Source organism: Micromys minutus (assembly GCF_963924665.1).
Source record: "Micromys minutus genome assembly, chromosome: 30".
In the NCBI taxonomy this organism is placed as follows: domain Eukaryota; kingdom Metazoa; phylum Chordata; class Mammalia; order Rodentia; family Muridae; genus Micromys; species Micromys minutus.
In genome coordinates this window covers 15,927,113-15,942,259 of record NC_137965.1, presented here as the reverse complement: position 1 = coordinate 15,942,259, position 15,147 = coordinate 15,927,113, and the positions used below count along the sequence as shown (strand labels likewise).

Sequence of the window (15,147 nt, the reverse complement as noted above, 5' to 3'; positions counted from 1 at the left end):
AGACAAAAACAAAAACAAAAACCCCATAAAAGACACCAATGGAATCATCAAGAAACTTTTAAAAAAATAATAAAATGTGCATGCTCCAGTAAATAATCCCACATCTCTGTACAAGTAAACCCAATTAAGCCGAGTGGGCCATTAAAAAGAAGGGAACTTGAATGAGGATATGTTTAGAAGGAGGCTTTACAGGAAGTGGGAAGAACATCATCTCTCCAGTCCTCTGATTTCTTATCTATAAATGTTCTTATGTACCTTAGAAAAAACAGAAATGGGGGGCTGGAGAGATGGCTCAGTGGTTAAGAGCACCGACTATTCTTCCAGAGGTCTTGAGTTCAATTCCCAGCACCCGCATGGTGGCTTACAAACATCTGCAATAAGATCTGATGCCCTCTTCTGGTGTATCTGAAGAGAGTTACAGTATACTCACATACATAAACAAATCTTTAAAAAAAAAATAGAAATCACAGAAATGTCTAATATATTAAATAACAAATGGAAACATTTTAATTCATCATAATAACCTAAACATAAGGACTAAATACAAAAAAAAAAACAGGAAAACCAACATTTAAAAATTGTCAATTAGATATAATAAACATAATTTTCTAAAAGCAAAACAAATTCTACCATCCCTCCCTCTCCCAGCCCATAAAATTTCACGCTATGTACTGAAAACCAGCATCAAACTTGTGGCAATCCTCCTATCTCTGTGCCATCAAACCCTGTTTCAACAGAAGAAATGAAGTGCCCCGATCGATCATCAGCAACACTTCTATCAGACCTACTGACTACTTAATCAAGACGCATACTATAGTATTGTAAGCCATACTAAATATTTTTAATTTATTTTTATTCCATGTGTAAGAGTGTTTTCCCTGCATATAGACGGAACACTGTGTGTACCTAGTACCAGTGGAGGCCAAAGAGAGCATCAAATACCATGGAGCTGGAGTCTTAAGGGTTAGCAGCCACATACTCTGCAGGAGGAGCACATGCTCCTAACTACCTTACCATCTCTCCAGCCCCAACAAAGTATTTTCTGAAAGACAATGCTATAGCCCTCAGCTATCAAAAGATAGGACTAAAAAATTACAAGGTAAAGAAAATATCATTAAATTCTCCAGGAAATATTACTTGCCCAAGTAATATTTGGGCAAATATTAAAGTAAATAAAAAAAGTAAAATAAAACTCTCTCGAATAACCTTCAAGGCCAGCACATTCTACAGAGCAAATTCCAGGACAGCCGAGGCTAGACAGAGAAACTCTGTCACACGCCTCCTCCCCACAAAAAGATTAACAAATACAAAGTAGCACAAAAAGTATAGTGGTAGCAAGCAGAGGACTTTCTGTATTGAGACACATATGGAAAGTGAGTCCCTCTTACACCTGACACCTTAGTCTAATGCCAGCATTTTTACAAATACCCAGAGCTATATCCCTCCTTCCCCAGCCACCCTGGAAAACTCTGACCTCACATTAAACAGCAGCCAAAAAAGTATGTTTTCTCTTTCTTCCATATCATCCACAATGGCTAAAATTTACCTAAGTGCATACACATGGACCCTAAAAATAACTAGATAGCACAATATAAGCTGGCAGAATGAATTTATTTAACTTCCTCATAACTAAATTGACTAGAACGCTGACTACTAGTTCATTCATTCAAAGATGTGTGATGCCAAAGCCATGGGAACTGGTGTAAATTTCTTCCTGCACATTTTTACTTTCAAACACTTGGTACTCTGCTGTGGTAGGACTGAAGGCTTTCCAGGAATCACTCACCAACATGAGGATACAGATGGGAAAGAAGCAGGGCAACTTCCAGAACATGAATGGCAGCTCACAGTTCTAACTGCAGGCCCTGACATGCACCTGACACACAGACATACGTACAGACAAAACGCCCATGCTCTTAAGTACCACAAAAACGTGAACAAAAGCAGACAGAAAGAAAACAAGTCTATCTGCTTGGAACCATGTAAATCTACACAACTAAACTGGTCCCTAGAAAAGATGAATTAGGGAAACATACTATGCAGTGGTGTCAACCTAGTAACCAAACACATCTTTACCAAAAACTTAAGAGTTTGTAAATCTACTTACCACATAACTTGATGAAATTCACCTAAACATGAATTTTATGCAATCCTCAATAAGGTTTTAGAGTTCAAAGCCCTTTACAATGAGTCAATTTACAATAAGGAAAACTGATTGAAACTGTTAAAATACTAACTCTGCCTTTCTTCCAAAGGGCAGACTACTTTGAGTATAGACAAAGTATTATTAAAAGAAAGAAAAAAAAAAAAAAAACAGCATGCCAGAAAATACTGTGGAAATTTTAAATTATTGCAAAGCTATCATTTCCTGCACTCTTACTACTTCCAGCTGTTTTAAAAAATAACCACTATTGGGGCTGGAGAGATGGCTCAGTGGTTAAGAACACTGACTGCTCTTCCAGAGGTCCTGAGTTCAATTCCCAGCAACCACATGGTGGCTCACAACCATCTGTAATAAGATCTAATGCCCTCTTCTGGTGTGTCCGAAGACTACAGTGCACTCATATACATTAAACAAATATTTATAAATAAATAACCACTGTTAAAGGCTGGCAGGCTGCCTTCCGAACTCTTCTCACATATGTATTTTCTTATGTGTGTATGTGTTCGGTATGTGTGGTGTGATGCTTTGAAAGAAAATGGTCCCCATAGGCCCATAGCACCATTAGAAGGTATGGCCTTGTTGAAGTATATGTAGTTTTACTGGAGGAAGTACATTACTGGGGGTGGAGAGCTTTGAAGCCACCTTTGCTCTAGCTTTGCCTAATGTGGCTGACAGTCTCCTTAGGCTGCCTGATGATCCAGATGTGAACTCTTAGCTCCTTCTCCAGCACCATGTCTGCATGCTTGCCACCATAATAATAATGAGTCTCAATTAAATGTGTTCCTTTGTAAGCATCCGTGATCATGGTGTCTCTTCACAGCAATAAAACCCCAACTAAGACATGTGTGAATGTATATGAATATAAAACAGACATGTTACACATCCTAGTGAAAATTACATTGTTTATTACAGTTTAAGGATGAGTTTCTTAAAAGCTTTGCTAGACTTAGTAAAACAATGAAAACTTTGGTAATACTGACCAAAGTTAATATTGACACAAAATACTTAAAGTTCAAATATTGTTACTGTCTATCAATAAATAATCTTGGTCAACTGTCCTCCAATTTGAAAAATATGCACAATGTAATGTAGCAAGTTCTTCTGAACTAAATGTTTGTAACTTTTACCTATTACTAAAACATGTAAAAATAGCAAGATGCTTTCCAGGACAACAAAATATTCAATTATACTACATGTTACCTTTCCTTCATAGTTTTAAACACCAAATTCTACAAATAATATTTTTTAGCTTTCCAAATGCTTTATAAAATAAGGTTTTTCAAACATCAAACCAAGTAAAAGTAGCTAAAAGCTACTATTACCTCTATTTTTTTAATGAATCAATTAAATCTAAGTTTTTTTAAAAAGATTACAAATGTATTCACTAGGATGAATAGCTAAGTGATCCTCTAGGATCTTATCTAACCATACTTAGTGGTAGACTACTACATCTCTCCTTTCATTTCTGATATTCTGTCCCATCTTCCTTTGATAGGAGGCTTATTTTTTAAAAAAAATCATCCTGGACAGGTGTGCTAACACACACACCCAGAACCTAGCAGTGAGGAGACAGAAGCAAGTGAATCTCTTTGAGTTTGATGACCCTGGTCTACATAGTAAGTTTCAGGCCAGCCAAGTACATAGTGAGGGGCGGGAGAAATGGCTCAGCAGTTAAGAACACCTACTGCTGTCGCAGAGGTCCTGAGTTCAATTCCCAGTAACCACATGATGGCTCACAACCACCTATAATGGAATCAGATGCCTTCTTCTAGTGTGTCTGAAGACAGCTATAGTGTTCTCATATAAATAAAATAAATAAATATTTTTTTAAAAATTTAGCTATTAAAAAACACAGTGAGACTCTGCCATGTTAAAAAAAATCATCCATTCCATAAAACAAAAACAGTGAATTATATAAATGTATAAATGCAGCTGGGCATGGTTGTTCACAGATCTAATTCCAGCACTGGGAAGGCTGAGGCAGGAGGTTAGCTGCATAGTGAGTATGAATTCTAGCCTGACTACAGAGACAGACAAATGAGACTAAGAAAAGGCTATTAATTTGTACCAAAGTTGGCTACTCAGAAGTTATGTAGCCGAAATAAAGTATGAGAACTCATCCTCCAGCCCACTGAATGACATCATTATAAGCATACTGTAAATCAGCTCTCAATCTGTATGCTGCGACCCCTCAGGGATCAAATGAATCTTTTACAGAGGTCAGATCAGATATCCTGCATATCAGATATTTGCATAATTCATAACAGCAGCAAAATTACTGTTATAAAGTAGCAATAAAGATAATTTTATGGTTGAGGGTCACCACAACATGAGGAACTCTATTAAAGGGTCACAGCACTAGGAAAGTTGAGGACCACTGCTGTAGATAATAGAAGCAAGGGTTCTCAGTATCAGGAATGTAAATACATATGGAGCTGATAAAGGTCTGATGAACTCAGGGCTTTGTAGATGTGTCTAGAAGTATTTGGTATGTGTGTAAAATAAAATGTCCAGCTTGATCTCACAATACACATATATATATAGCTACCAAAAGAAGCCTGGGCATCTTGGAAAAATAACCAACCAAAGTTTGGGCAGAAATAGCTTACTGTATTAGAAAATAGGTGAATATTCCAAAACCGATCAGCACTGATCAAAGTACCCACAGTCCGCTTGAAGAAGTTCTGAAGGATTAAAACAGACTATGGAAGATCTTTAAAGGCCAATAAATAAAAAAGAATTCATGAGTTTAGTTTACAACAATGTACACTATTATGTAAGAGAAGAAAAAGCAATTAAATGCAAGTAAATAAAAGTAAATAAAAACAAAACACACTTAAAAAATAGCACTTGGTGACTATAGTAGTACTAACCAACCCAGGCAGGAAATAAATGGATGCTAAAGCAAGTGGGCAAATTTTGGTGAATTTTTTTTTTAACATCAAAATATCTCCCCAATAAGAGACATGGAACAAAGGTAAAGAAAGCAAAGAAACCTGTAGCCAAGAGCCCCATTCCTGCTAACGACACAGAGGCCCATAAGTGAGGATGCTCAATGTTACTTTTGAATGACTCCAGACAAAGATGCAGAACATGAACCTACACAGCAGACAAGTCAACAGAGTCCTAAACTATCCTGCTGTCATCTAACACCACCTCATGCTCATAGAAAACAAGAAACAAAACCAGTAACTGTTCCAAATTAAAAGAGGTGGTGTTAGAAGCAATCATTAAGACATGGTGTAGGAATTATTCTATAAGGAAGACTATGGGTCTTACTATACAATGTATAGTAAAATTTGGAAAAAGTCTCCAAGAATAATTTCATCAATATTAACCTCCCAATGAATAACACTGTATTATGACTAAGCAAATATCCTTTTAAAGGAAAATAAACAGCTATTCAGAGGTAACTGGCACTGTAGATTAGAATTTACTCTCAGATATTCAGGGAAAATTGTGTTTGTGTGTTACATATAAAGAGAGAGAAAATAAATGTGTTTAACACAAAGACTCTGAGGTTAGAGAGATGGCTTAGCAGTTAGAGTACTTGTTGCTCGGGTTCAATCCTCAGCACCCACACAATGTCCCATGGGACCTGGCACTCTTCCGACTCTGTTGGGCACCGACTCTGTCTGCACTCTCATACGTGCAGGCAAAGCACTCAAATACATAGAATAAATTGTTTTTTTTTAAAAAAATAGATAAAGCTTGCACCTAAAATTTTTCTTCCAACTTTCCAATGGGTATGTTTCAAATAATTAAGAACAAAATGAAGCTGTATATGGACATGATGCCAATAAAGTCACTAAACAGTAAACAATGGGCCCACCCCTTGGAAAAGGCCTGATGCAAAGTCTTCTAGTCCCCCACCCTGTCATGCCTCAGGGGTAGGTTACTAGGTGAGTTTGGACTCTAAGCCTCTGGAATTCTTCAAAACAAGTGGAGTCCTTTGAGCAAAACCTGTAGGTTATGGCTTATTAGCAGCCAGCTATCTGAACTTGAGGGCCTATGACATGACTCATCTGTAAAAGTCAACTTTGAACCTTTCAATTTACAAATTTCTGAGCAGCTCCTTTGATCTCTGCAGAAATGAGACATCAATTCTATCCTCAAAATGAAAACTGCCAAAAGATTAAGACTTTTATGAAAGTTTGGTACACTGTAGGTATCCTCTTGGTCAAGACTGTTGTCAAGACTGTCTTTAGAGACCCAGCTCTGAAACACAAGTGGGAGGTCAAGGTCAAGTCTGAAGAAGATATGAGACAGGGAACAAATGGGTTTTTCCAGAATTGTTACTTTTAGGTATATATTTTGTTTCCACCATTAAAAATAAAATAAAAAAAGAACCCAAAGGGCAAGAAAATCTGTACAGAGCTAAACCACACTTTTCTGTCCCTTCAAAGTGCACTTCACAAGGGTCAACCTGTTTTCCATTTGCACATGAACAGCACCCTAACCTTCAGCACAGATCTAAAGAGTGACTGAAACATGCTAATTTGGGGGGGAAAGAAGAGTTTAACACAATAAACACAAATGTCACTCCATATCTGTGACTTCAACTACCACTCATCAAAAATCATCAGGAAAACTGTTCATACTGAATGTGTACTGACTCTTCCTATTATTCCCTAAACAACACTATTTCCTAAATGCCTGTTTACACATATTCAGTATTAGACATAATCTAGACATAATTGTAAATTATAGAAATATGTGACTAGGTTATATGCAAACCAGATGACTTTTTCTGTAAGAGACTTAAACGTCTAAAAACTGAATATCTGCAAAGGAGGAGAGGATGTTGTCCTGAAATCAATACCCCTTGGGATATCCAGGGATGACTATTATAAAAGTAACTCATTTTTATAAAAGTTCTAAAAAGCATGTAAGCTAGACATTTCCAACAGCCTGGACAGGTATTATAAAGATAATTTAATATACAGATGTTTTTGTCTGCAAAATTTTTCCTTGAATTCAAGATTTATGTTAAAGGGAAAAGGGATTAAATAAAAATTACTTCCTGACTAATGGCTAAGGTCAGTGATAAGGAGCACACCATGCCCAGGGCCCCAGGCTCAGCCGAAGAAACAAAGACTTCTGGGAGCGTTTTTACTGAACACTTGAACTACTTGATTAATCCCAACACTGTGTCAACTTATGGTATCAAAAACGCATTACTAAATTAAAGAAAGCCATTAAGACAGCTTGGGGCAACCTTTCCAGTGTCACTATGCAGAGTTGTCTACAGTACTCCCCAGGCTATAGACACAAAAGTGTTACGACTTCAAGAGGTTTGTCCTTTAGCTGTAGGAAAGAGAAGGAAGGACCTCTGAAGAACACACCAAATTCAGAAGGTGTTAGATCAAGGAAAGTACTTTAAATAAAAATCTATTACTTTTCTAAAACTTAAGCTTTTGTTGCCCATTTACAAACGTTACCCATGGAGTAACTCCATCTCAATTTGACCCTGAAAGCTGCAGATAAGAGCTGTTATTCTAAAAAAACAAAGGATTTTAAAAAATAATGTCAGTAATTTTCAAATAAAATTCAACAGCCCTGTCGCATGTCCCACTCTTGGACAACTGGCCATCCCCCTGCTCAGCCTACTGTGAGCACTACAGAGGCAGAGCGATCTGGCTCTGGGAGGCAAATACTGGCCAGCAGAATGGGGCCTAAAAAGAAGGATCCCAGAAGCCAAGAGTGCTGGAACCAAAGGGCCTGCCTGCCTGGATCTGCAGGAAAGTTGAGAGAAGGGCACAAGAACATAACCTCTGCGAGGAGAGTGTGTGTGTGTGTGTGTGTGTGTGTGTGTGTGTGTGTGTCTGGTTATCACATATGTAAGAAGACAGACAACTTCCTGGTATGTGGTAAGCAGTCACTAACTAACAATACATCAAAGAATGCAACCATAGGCCTTGCAAATCAAACTATAAAAGTGACAAATAACGTAAGCTGCAGATTGTAAACACTTGGTTGATACATATTCCCTTTTCAGTGCTGTCTATAGGGAATATAAGTGATTTATTTCTCACTCTTAATAAATAAGGTGATGTCAAAGCCTAACATACTTCTTGACCCACATTTATAAACCAATCTACACCTTTATTTGGTTTTATCAGTTTTTTTATCAGTTCTTATAATGCAGAATGATAAAGGTGAAATGCATGCATAAAATGTGAATTACAAAGACCAAATACCATGTTTACCATCAAGTTTGAGACAGATCTTGTAAGCAACCACAGACTAAAGGGCACTGTTCACGAGCCCTAACATCTTTAAATTCAGACATCCACACCAAAACTTACCCCTCTAGTAGAAAATATAAAATCTGATTTAGTTTGTTTCTCTACTCCTATAGCACACCTCATTAATTTATTTCCAACCATTAAATTATGAGGTAAGTAGGTTGTATTAAAATTGTTACCAAAAATGTAGTGAAACTATGTAGAACAGAATGCAAGTACATTTAATGCAATTTATGACACATGCTCATTAAGCCCAGTAACTTCTTCCCCATTTTTAAAGAAATAGCAACATTTCTTATAAAGCAATTAAGTTGTATTCCCTATATGACCTTTATAAAAGCACTAATATGTTGTAAGTGGCAAGCTCTATCTGCTTCCCAAGTACTACCCATCCAAGCACTACAGAATTTCACTACCACATATTCCTAACACCCCGAGCCTGCCTTGTGTGGTACAGTCATCTTACTATGCTTCTTGTGTCCATGCTGCTGGGAAGCAGTCTGTACAAGCAGGAGGAGTGGACAATCCTGAGAGAGAGGAGTAGAGAGAGATGGTGAGAAAACAAAAACAGACGAAACGAGCTCACTACATCTGAGCTCAGTCAGTGTTCAAGGTCATGGCTGATCACATTTTTGTCACATCTATGAGTTAGAAACTGTCCATTAACAGCAAATCTGGCCCTAGAAAGAGATATCTGAAATCACACATAGAAGAAATACAAATCATCATGGATTCTAAATTACGTACTGCAAATGATCATAAAATATGACCGTTCAGGAGAGTGAAGATACACAGTCCCTTAAATATCAACAGAATTACTCTAACAAACTAAACTCAATGCTAGTCTAGAACATATAAATTTTATTTGACAACTTTTTTGTGATCCTGAATTATTGAGATTATAAACACTCAAATCATGCAGTGTCAAAATCTACTCAGAGTCACTCTTGTTGTCTAAATTTTATTACTGTGGGTAAGAAAAGAACTGTTTGATTATTTTATAGCAGTAATCCAAAACACCTTGAACACAATTAAGACCCAACCTAAAACTGGTCTGCCCTAACTGAAACCCGCAGTGGAGAACTACCCCCTCCCCACCCCATACTTAAATGAAAATTAAAACTAGATCAAGAGTTGTGACTTAAAAATTTCACCTAATCTATATTCCTACAATGCCCTAAAAGTTACATCTAAAGCAATGCTTAAGAATACTTGGTCCTCATAAACATAACTGTATTCAATTAAGTCAAAGACTTCTAACTAACAGAGCACTAAAGTAAAAGAAAAGAAAATCACTTCTGTATTTTAAAAGCAAATGTCCAGAAATGTTAGCCCATCACCAGCTACCAAGTAAATCATCCTTCACACATTCACTTGAGACAGACAGGCATGTGGCTCTACAATGTATTCTAAATGCTTGCAGTGTGCACAAGGATCTGAAGCAATGCCTCCATCACTGCTTTCACTGAGCTTGTAACCTGGGAAAAGACTAAGTTCTTAGAAGTAGAGTCATCATACATGGAAAGTACAGAGCGCTAAATCCATAATTCTCAACAAGAGTGTTGCTCCTCCCACAAGAGAAATTGATAAAGCTAAAGACAAGAGTTGGATGCCACCAAGGGAGAGTGCTTCAGGGCATCTAGTACATAAAATCAGAGATGCAGCTGAAGCGTGCATGCTCCACAGAGCAAAGAGTTAAGCAGCCCCAATATGAGCAGCACCAAGTTAGGAAGCACAATCCACGCCACTTGTGTGAAAGAAGGATTGTGTTACTGAAGGCTTCCTTAACTTAAAGCATGAAGTATGTGCCATCTTTAAATAATTTTCAACAGCATGTTAAGAAAACAACAGCCTGATACTATTAACCAACTTCCCCTACAAAACAACAGAGAAAAGAGTTAACAGCCCTAAAAGACGAAAATCAAAGAAAAATGTTCTGCAAATGCTTCCCATAAGTATTTTTCCTAAGCTATAAAGCAAAAAAAAAAAAGTTTATAAATCTAAAGCAAAATTTTCATGTTATTCTGCCTGTTTCATGTTTCAACCAACCCATGGCTACCACTGATGAGAAGGTTATTAAACGTTCTGCAGTTATTTATACAGAACTGAACTAAGAAAATGAACTGGTGTTAGAGTGAGTCCTATAATGGTTCAGAATAAGCTATCCCACTAGCCAGAGAATGCCAAGGACAGAAGACGGCCACAGATACCCTAACAAGGATAACCAGGGCCAGCTGTGCTGCACGTGCCTATGAACTCACTTCAAACACTGGGGAGGTAGAGTCAAGAAGACTGCCCCAATTCTCTACATACAGCTCCAACTAAGGTAGCCAATACTCCACATCAAGTCTACTATTAGTAGACTACCAATACTCTATCTCAAAAAGATTGGTCAATTTTTAGAAAGGTGATAAAAGAATCTTGTCAGAATTTAGAAACTGAGGTAAATCTAAGAATTAAACTGCAATGAATATTCTAGCATCTTAAACCCATAGACCCCATCCTACCACCTACTCAGCCCACTCAGAGCAAGAAAAATGAAGTATATTATGGACCAAGTGGTCTACAGTACTGTAGCAGCTATAAAAAACAAGCTACAGAAATTCATCACAACGTAGATTTTATTATGTTAAAGAGTTACTATTAATTTTTTTGATGTGTGAAAAATATACTAGGGCTTTTTTAAATTTTAAATTAAATGACTCTAATACTTAACTAAGAATTCCCCTCCTCTAGTTTTGTTCAGACATAACCACTGCTAACCCTCCTCTAACTCTGTCCAGACATGGCCACTTCTAATCCTCTCGTACACTTTTCACATATTACCTTAAACAGGGAGTTTATAATTTTCTTCCCCAATTGCACTGATATTTTCTAAAGAAGGTATTTATCATTCCTAAAGCCATTCCCTTCCCTTTCCCTTTTCAAAACCAAAGCATGAGAGAGGAGGCCCCTATTAAAACAGCCTCCATTCAGTTAGTAGCCTGAGCACAGTAGATAGCCACTCATATGTGGATGCTTAAGAACACTCAGGGCAGGCCCAATGCAGTCACACAGTTAAGCTGTCCTCACTAGGTGAGAACTCCAAGTCTCTGTAAGAAATGACTACTTGAAACAGTAGCAAGTAGAGTCCCTCATAATGACTAATTCCACATCATTCCATCTGATTTAGCTGCTCCCTCACACTCTCATGAGTCTTCTAATGTAAGGACAAACTTTCATTGTATCAGAACTGGCAATAATGGCCATGAGATTAATTCTCATTCAGCTAAGGGATAATGAGAAGGAATTTACTTCAATATTCTTGAACAAAGGATCTCCTGATATATTAATCTTTAATACAGTGATAAAAGACAGAGAAATTCTTTGAGAAATTAGGAGGAAGATGATAACTCAGACTGAAATTCATTCACATTTTGCAGATTAATTTTAAATAAATTTAAAAAAGCTTTATTCTTAGCTTCACAATCTCTAGCATGCTATTTCCAAGTTAATGTTCTCTGCTGAACAGAAAGTAAGACTGAGAATTATATAATGCCTGAGAACTAGCAAGCCTTTGCTAACATTTCTTATTTTAAACATCTATTTGCTCTGCTTTGTTTCAGACAGGATTGTACAGTACGGCTCAGTCTGGTGTAGAACAAAGTATGTAGCCCAGACCAGCCTCAAATTCAGAGCAATACTCCTGTCTCAACCTCTCAGGTGCTGGAATTATAAAGTGTGTATCAGGACACCCAACTTTCATATTTTAAGCATTTGAAGGTTTAAATATGTCTTGTTCCAAACAGTAATGATACTTTTTTGAGCTGGCCAGGAGTGCAGTGCTACACACCTGTAATCCCAGCACTCAGGAAGCTGAGACATCAGTAAGACCCTGTCTCAACAATAGTAATAATAGTTATTATTACCATGAGCTAAATGTTGATGCCTTAAAAGCCAAATTCACTGTGAGCACTTGAAAACATGATTTCCTCCCAAGCCTGTAATTCAGACTCCTTCTCTATTTTGTACCTTGCAAAACCCGACTTAACAGAACAGTAATGAATGAGCTGCTCCAGTGCTCAAAAGCATTAACAAAGCATGCACCACAGCAGCCTTATATGCAGAACACTATTATCCATTCTTTCTTTTCTAAACTAACAAGGCTATGCATTTTGTACTTAAACAAAAATATATAGGACCAAGCCTGGTGCAAGCCTATATGATCCTGCTACCAGAGAAGCTGAGGCAGGAGTACCACATAATAAATACAACTCCTCTCTGGACTAAAGAGTGAGTTCAAGTGTTACCAGACTAGGTAATCTAAGTGAGGGCTTCTCCCAAAATAAAGAGGACTGGGACATCTACCTCAGCAATAGACCCTTGCCTACTGCCAACTTCCAGTCTAGGGTACTTGTCCTCAACTTTGAGTCCATCCAAAGTTCAAGCCAACCCCACTTCAAACTGGAAACATCCTAAGATAGAAAGGTAAAGATTTAAGTGGTCTGAACTCCTTAGGGAAAGGAAGAGCGGGAAGCAGTGCTACACAGCAAAGGCTGCTCCAGCAGACACACTGGACCATCAGCCTTTACCTTCACCACAGCACCCTCAGTTCCTTCCCCACACTGCCTTAGTGTGGGCTCAGAGCTGACACCTGTTTACACCTATCATTGTGGGGAGCTCCTATAAAGACTGGGGAGGGAGGGTCCCTAAACAAAGAAGAAAATTAAGCATGGTGAGAAAGGGTTAAATTAGTAATTTGGAAATAAGAGGGGTTTGTTGTTGTTTTGATTTGACAGACAGTCTCTCTTACAGTTCTAGCTGTCCTGGAACTCTGTATGTAGACCAGGCTGGCCTTAACTCCCTTCCTCTGCCTCTCCTGAGTACTGGCATCATCAAAGACACTCACCAACAGGCACACATAGGAAGGGACTTTTTTTGTAACTAAAGAATGCAATTATTAGTGCTGTATGCAGCAAATTAAAAAGCAACATGGCTGTTTTCTTACAGTTACAAAATATTAAAAATAGTTAATTACATTATCACTAAGTTCCTTTATCCCATTTTCCTTTTATTCCATTGGGAGGGAGAATTAAGTTTTAGAAGAGAATAACTGTCCAAACTATCAGTTATAAATTCACAAGATTTCCAAATGTAATGCTCTCAGTATCAGGAAGTTCGCCACTACTTAAAGTAATATGCATATTCAAGAACTTTAACTTTCAACAGTCCCTTTTGCAGCATTTCCCAAAGCTACCTACCATAAACAAACAAAATTATGATGAAATTGCAGAAAGGCATTTAAGAGCGCTGTCCCATTGGGACAGCCACAAATATTATTTTAAAAACTCATGTACTTGAGACATTAATAATCATATCACTGAAACACTCCCAAATCAAAAGTTCTGAAAACTATGCTAATTAGTTAGTATCCATTTAAGTATGTTTCTAAAAGGTACAAGATAATACCAAGCCGGTGTTTGCTACATTTAATGTCCGAATATTAATGTGCATATTATTTCTTTAAAAGAAACTGGATTTATTTTTTCGAAGTCTGTCTTCCAATCAGATCAGTAAATTCAGTAAACAGTAAAAAGTGGACACCTGCATTAAAAAAAAAAATCTGCTTAGCCTGACACATGAATGAACCCCTAGCTTCTTCCCCCCCTCTGGGTGCACAATGTCTCCCTAGCATTTGTGTCTTTCTCTCTAACTGATGATCAGAAGGGCAAAAGGAAATTCTTTAAAAAGAAAGAAAAAAGAAAGGGGAGATCGCAGAATAATGTTGCCTCCCTACCAACCATCCAATTAGCGAAGTCCCTGGCTGGCAAGTCACCTAGTCAACAGAACCTCAATAATAAACACTACGTGTAACGTGACCACGGATCACCACCCCGTGGGTCCCCTCCAGGGCCTCGCATCCGTGTGTCAGCTTCCTCAGTCACCCGGGAGGACCTGCAGAGTGATGTCCCGCTACAGTTCAGACCCTGCAAGGCCGCGGGCTGCGCGCGGGGAGCGTGGGGGGGAGGGAAAGGCCTCAGTGGAACCCACCCGGGAGCGTGGCGCGGCCGCCTCGGGGACCGGCCCTCCCCCTGCCCTCCCTCGGCCCTGCCCGGGGAGGGGCGCGGGCCGTTCCCCTCCCCCACGGCCGCCCAGCCGCCGTCGCCCCACCCGGGGAAGCTGCGTGCGGCCCGCGCCCTTGCTCGGCACGCGAGCCCCGGGCCGGGCCGAGCGGGGAGGCCGGGTTGCGGTACGAACCTCGCTGTTGAAGGTCTTCACGGCCTCCATGTTGTCTGCGCAGAGGCCCGGGGCCCGGCGAAGGAAGAGGCGGCGGCTGGGTGCGTTGCGTGCGGAAGGGCGGGTGACCAGCCCGGGAGGCCGCAGAGCACGGCGAGCAGGCGACGCTCCTCAGCGCCGGCGAGGCCCCGGCATGGCCGCGGGGCGGGCGCAGCGAGCAGGACGGAGGCCGCCGGGGCGGGTCGGCGGCGGGGGAGGGGCTGGCGCGGCGCCTTCTCTGCTTCTCCGCCCCGCTCGGAAGCGGCCTCCACACTCAGGCTTCGGCCCCGTCCACTCTCCACCCCCTTCTCCTCCTTCCTCTTCCTCCCACGGGCTCCTGTGTCACCTCCCTGCCGCCTAGGCCGCGGGAACCTGCAACGCGCAGCGAAGACACAGGAGGAAGCGCTGACCGCGGCGGCTGCGGCATCCAATATGGCGGACGCGGTCGAGCCGCGCACTCCGAGTCGGCGGCGCCGGCCA

The 15,147-nt window shown here is 39.7% G+C and overlaps 1 protein-coding gene across 3 annotated transcripts in view; it reads right to left on the bottom strand.

Annotated features, from left to right (window-relative positions):
* Positions 1–14,837, bottom strand: part of SCAF8 (SR-related CTD associated factor 8) — a 130,551-nt gene extending 115,714 nt beyond the window's left edge. For 2 of the 3 annotated variants that reach the window (XM_080941672.1, XM_080941671.1), the window contains exon 1: positions 14,650–14,837. In XM_080941672.1, coding sequence (XP_080797798.1) covers positions 14,650–14,679 — 30 coding nt within the window. In that variant the 5' untranslated portion in view covers positions 14,680–14,837. Of the gene's footprint in view, positions 1–8,878; positions 8,940–14,649 lie in introns of all 3 variants that reach the window. The other variant, XM_080941673.1, reaches the window with a different exon arrangement.
* Positions 14,838–15,147: the final 310 nt, after the last annotated feature.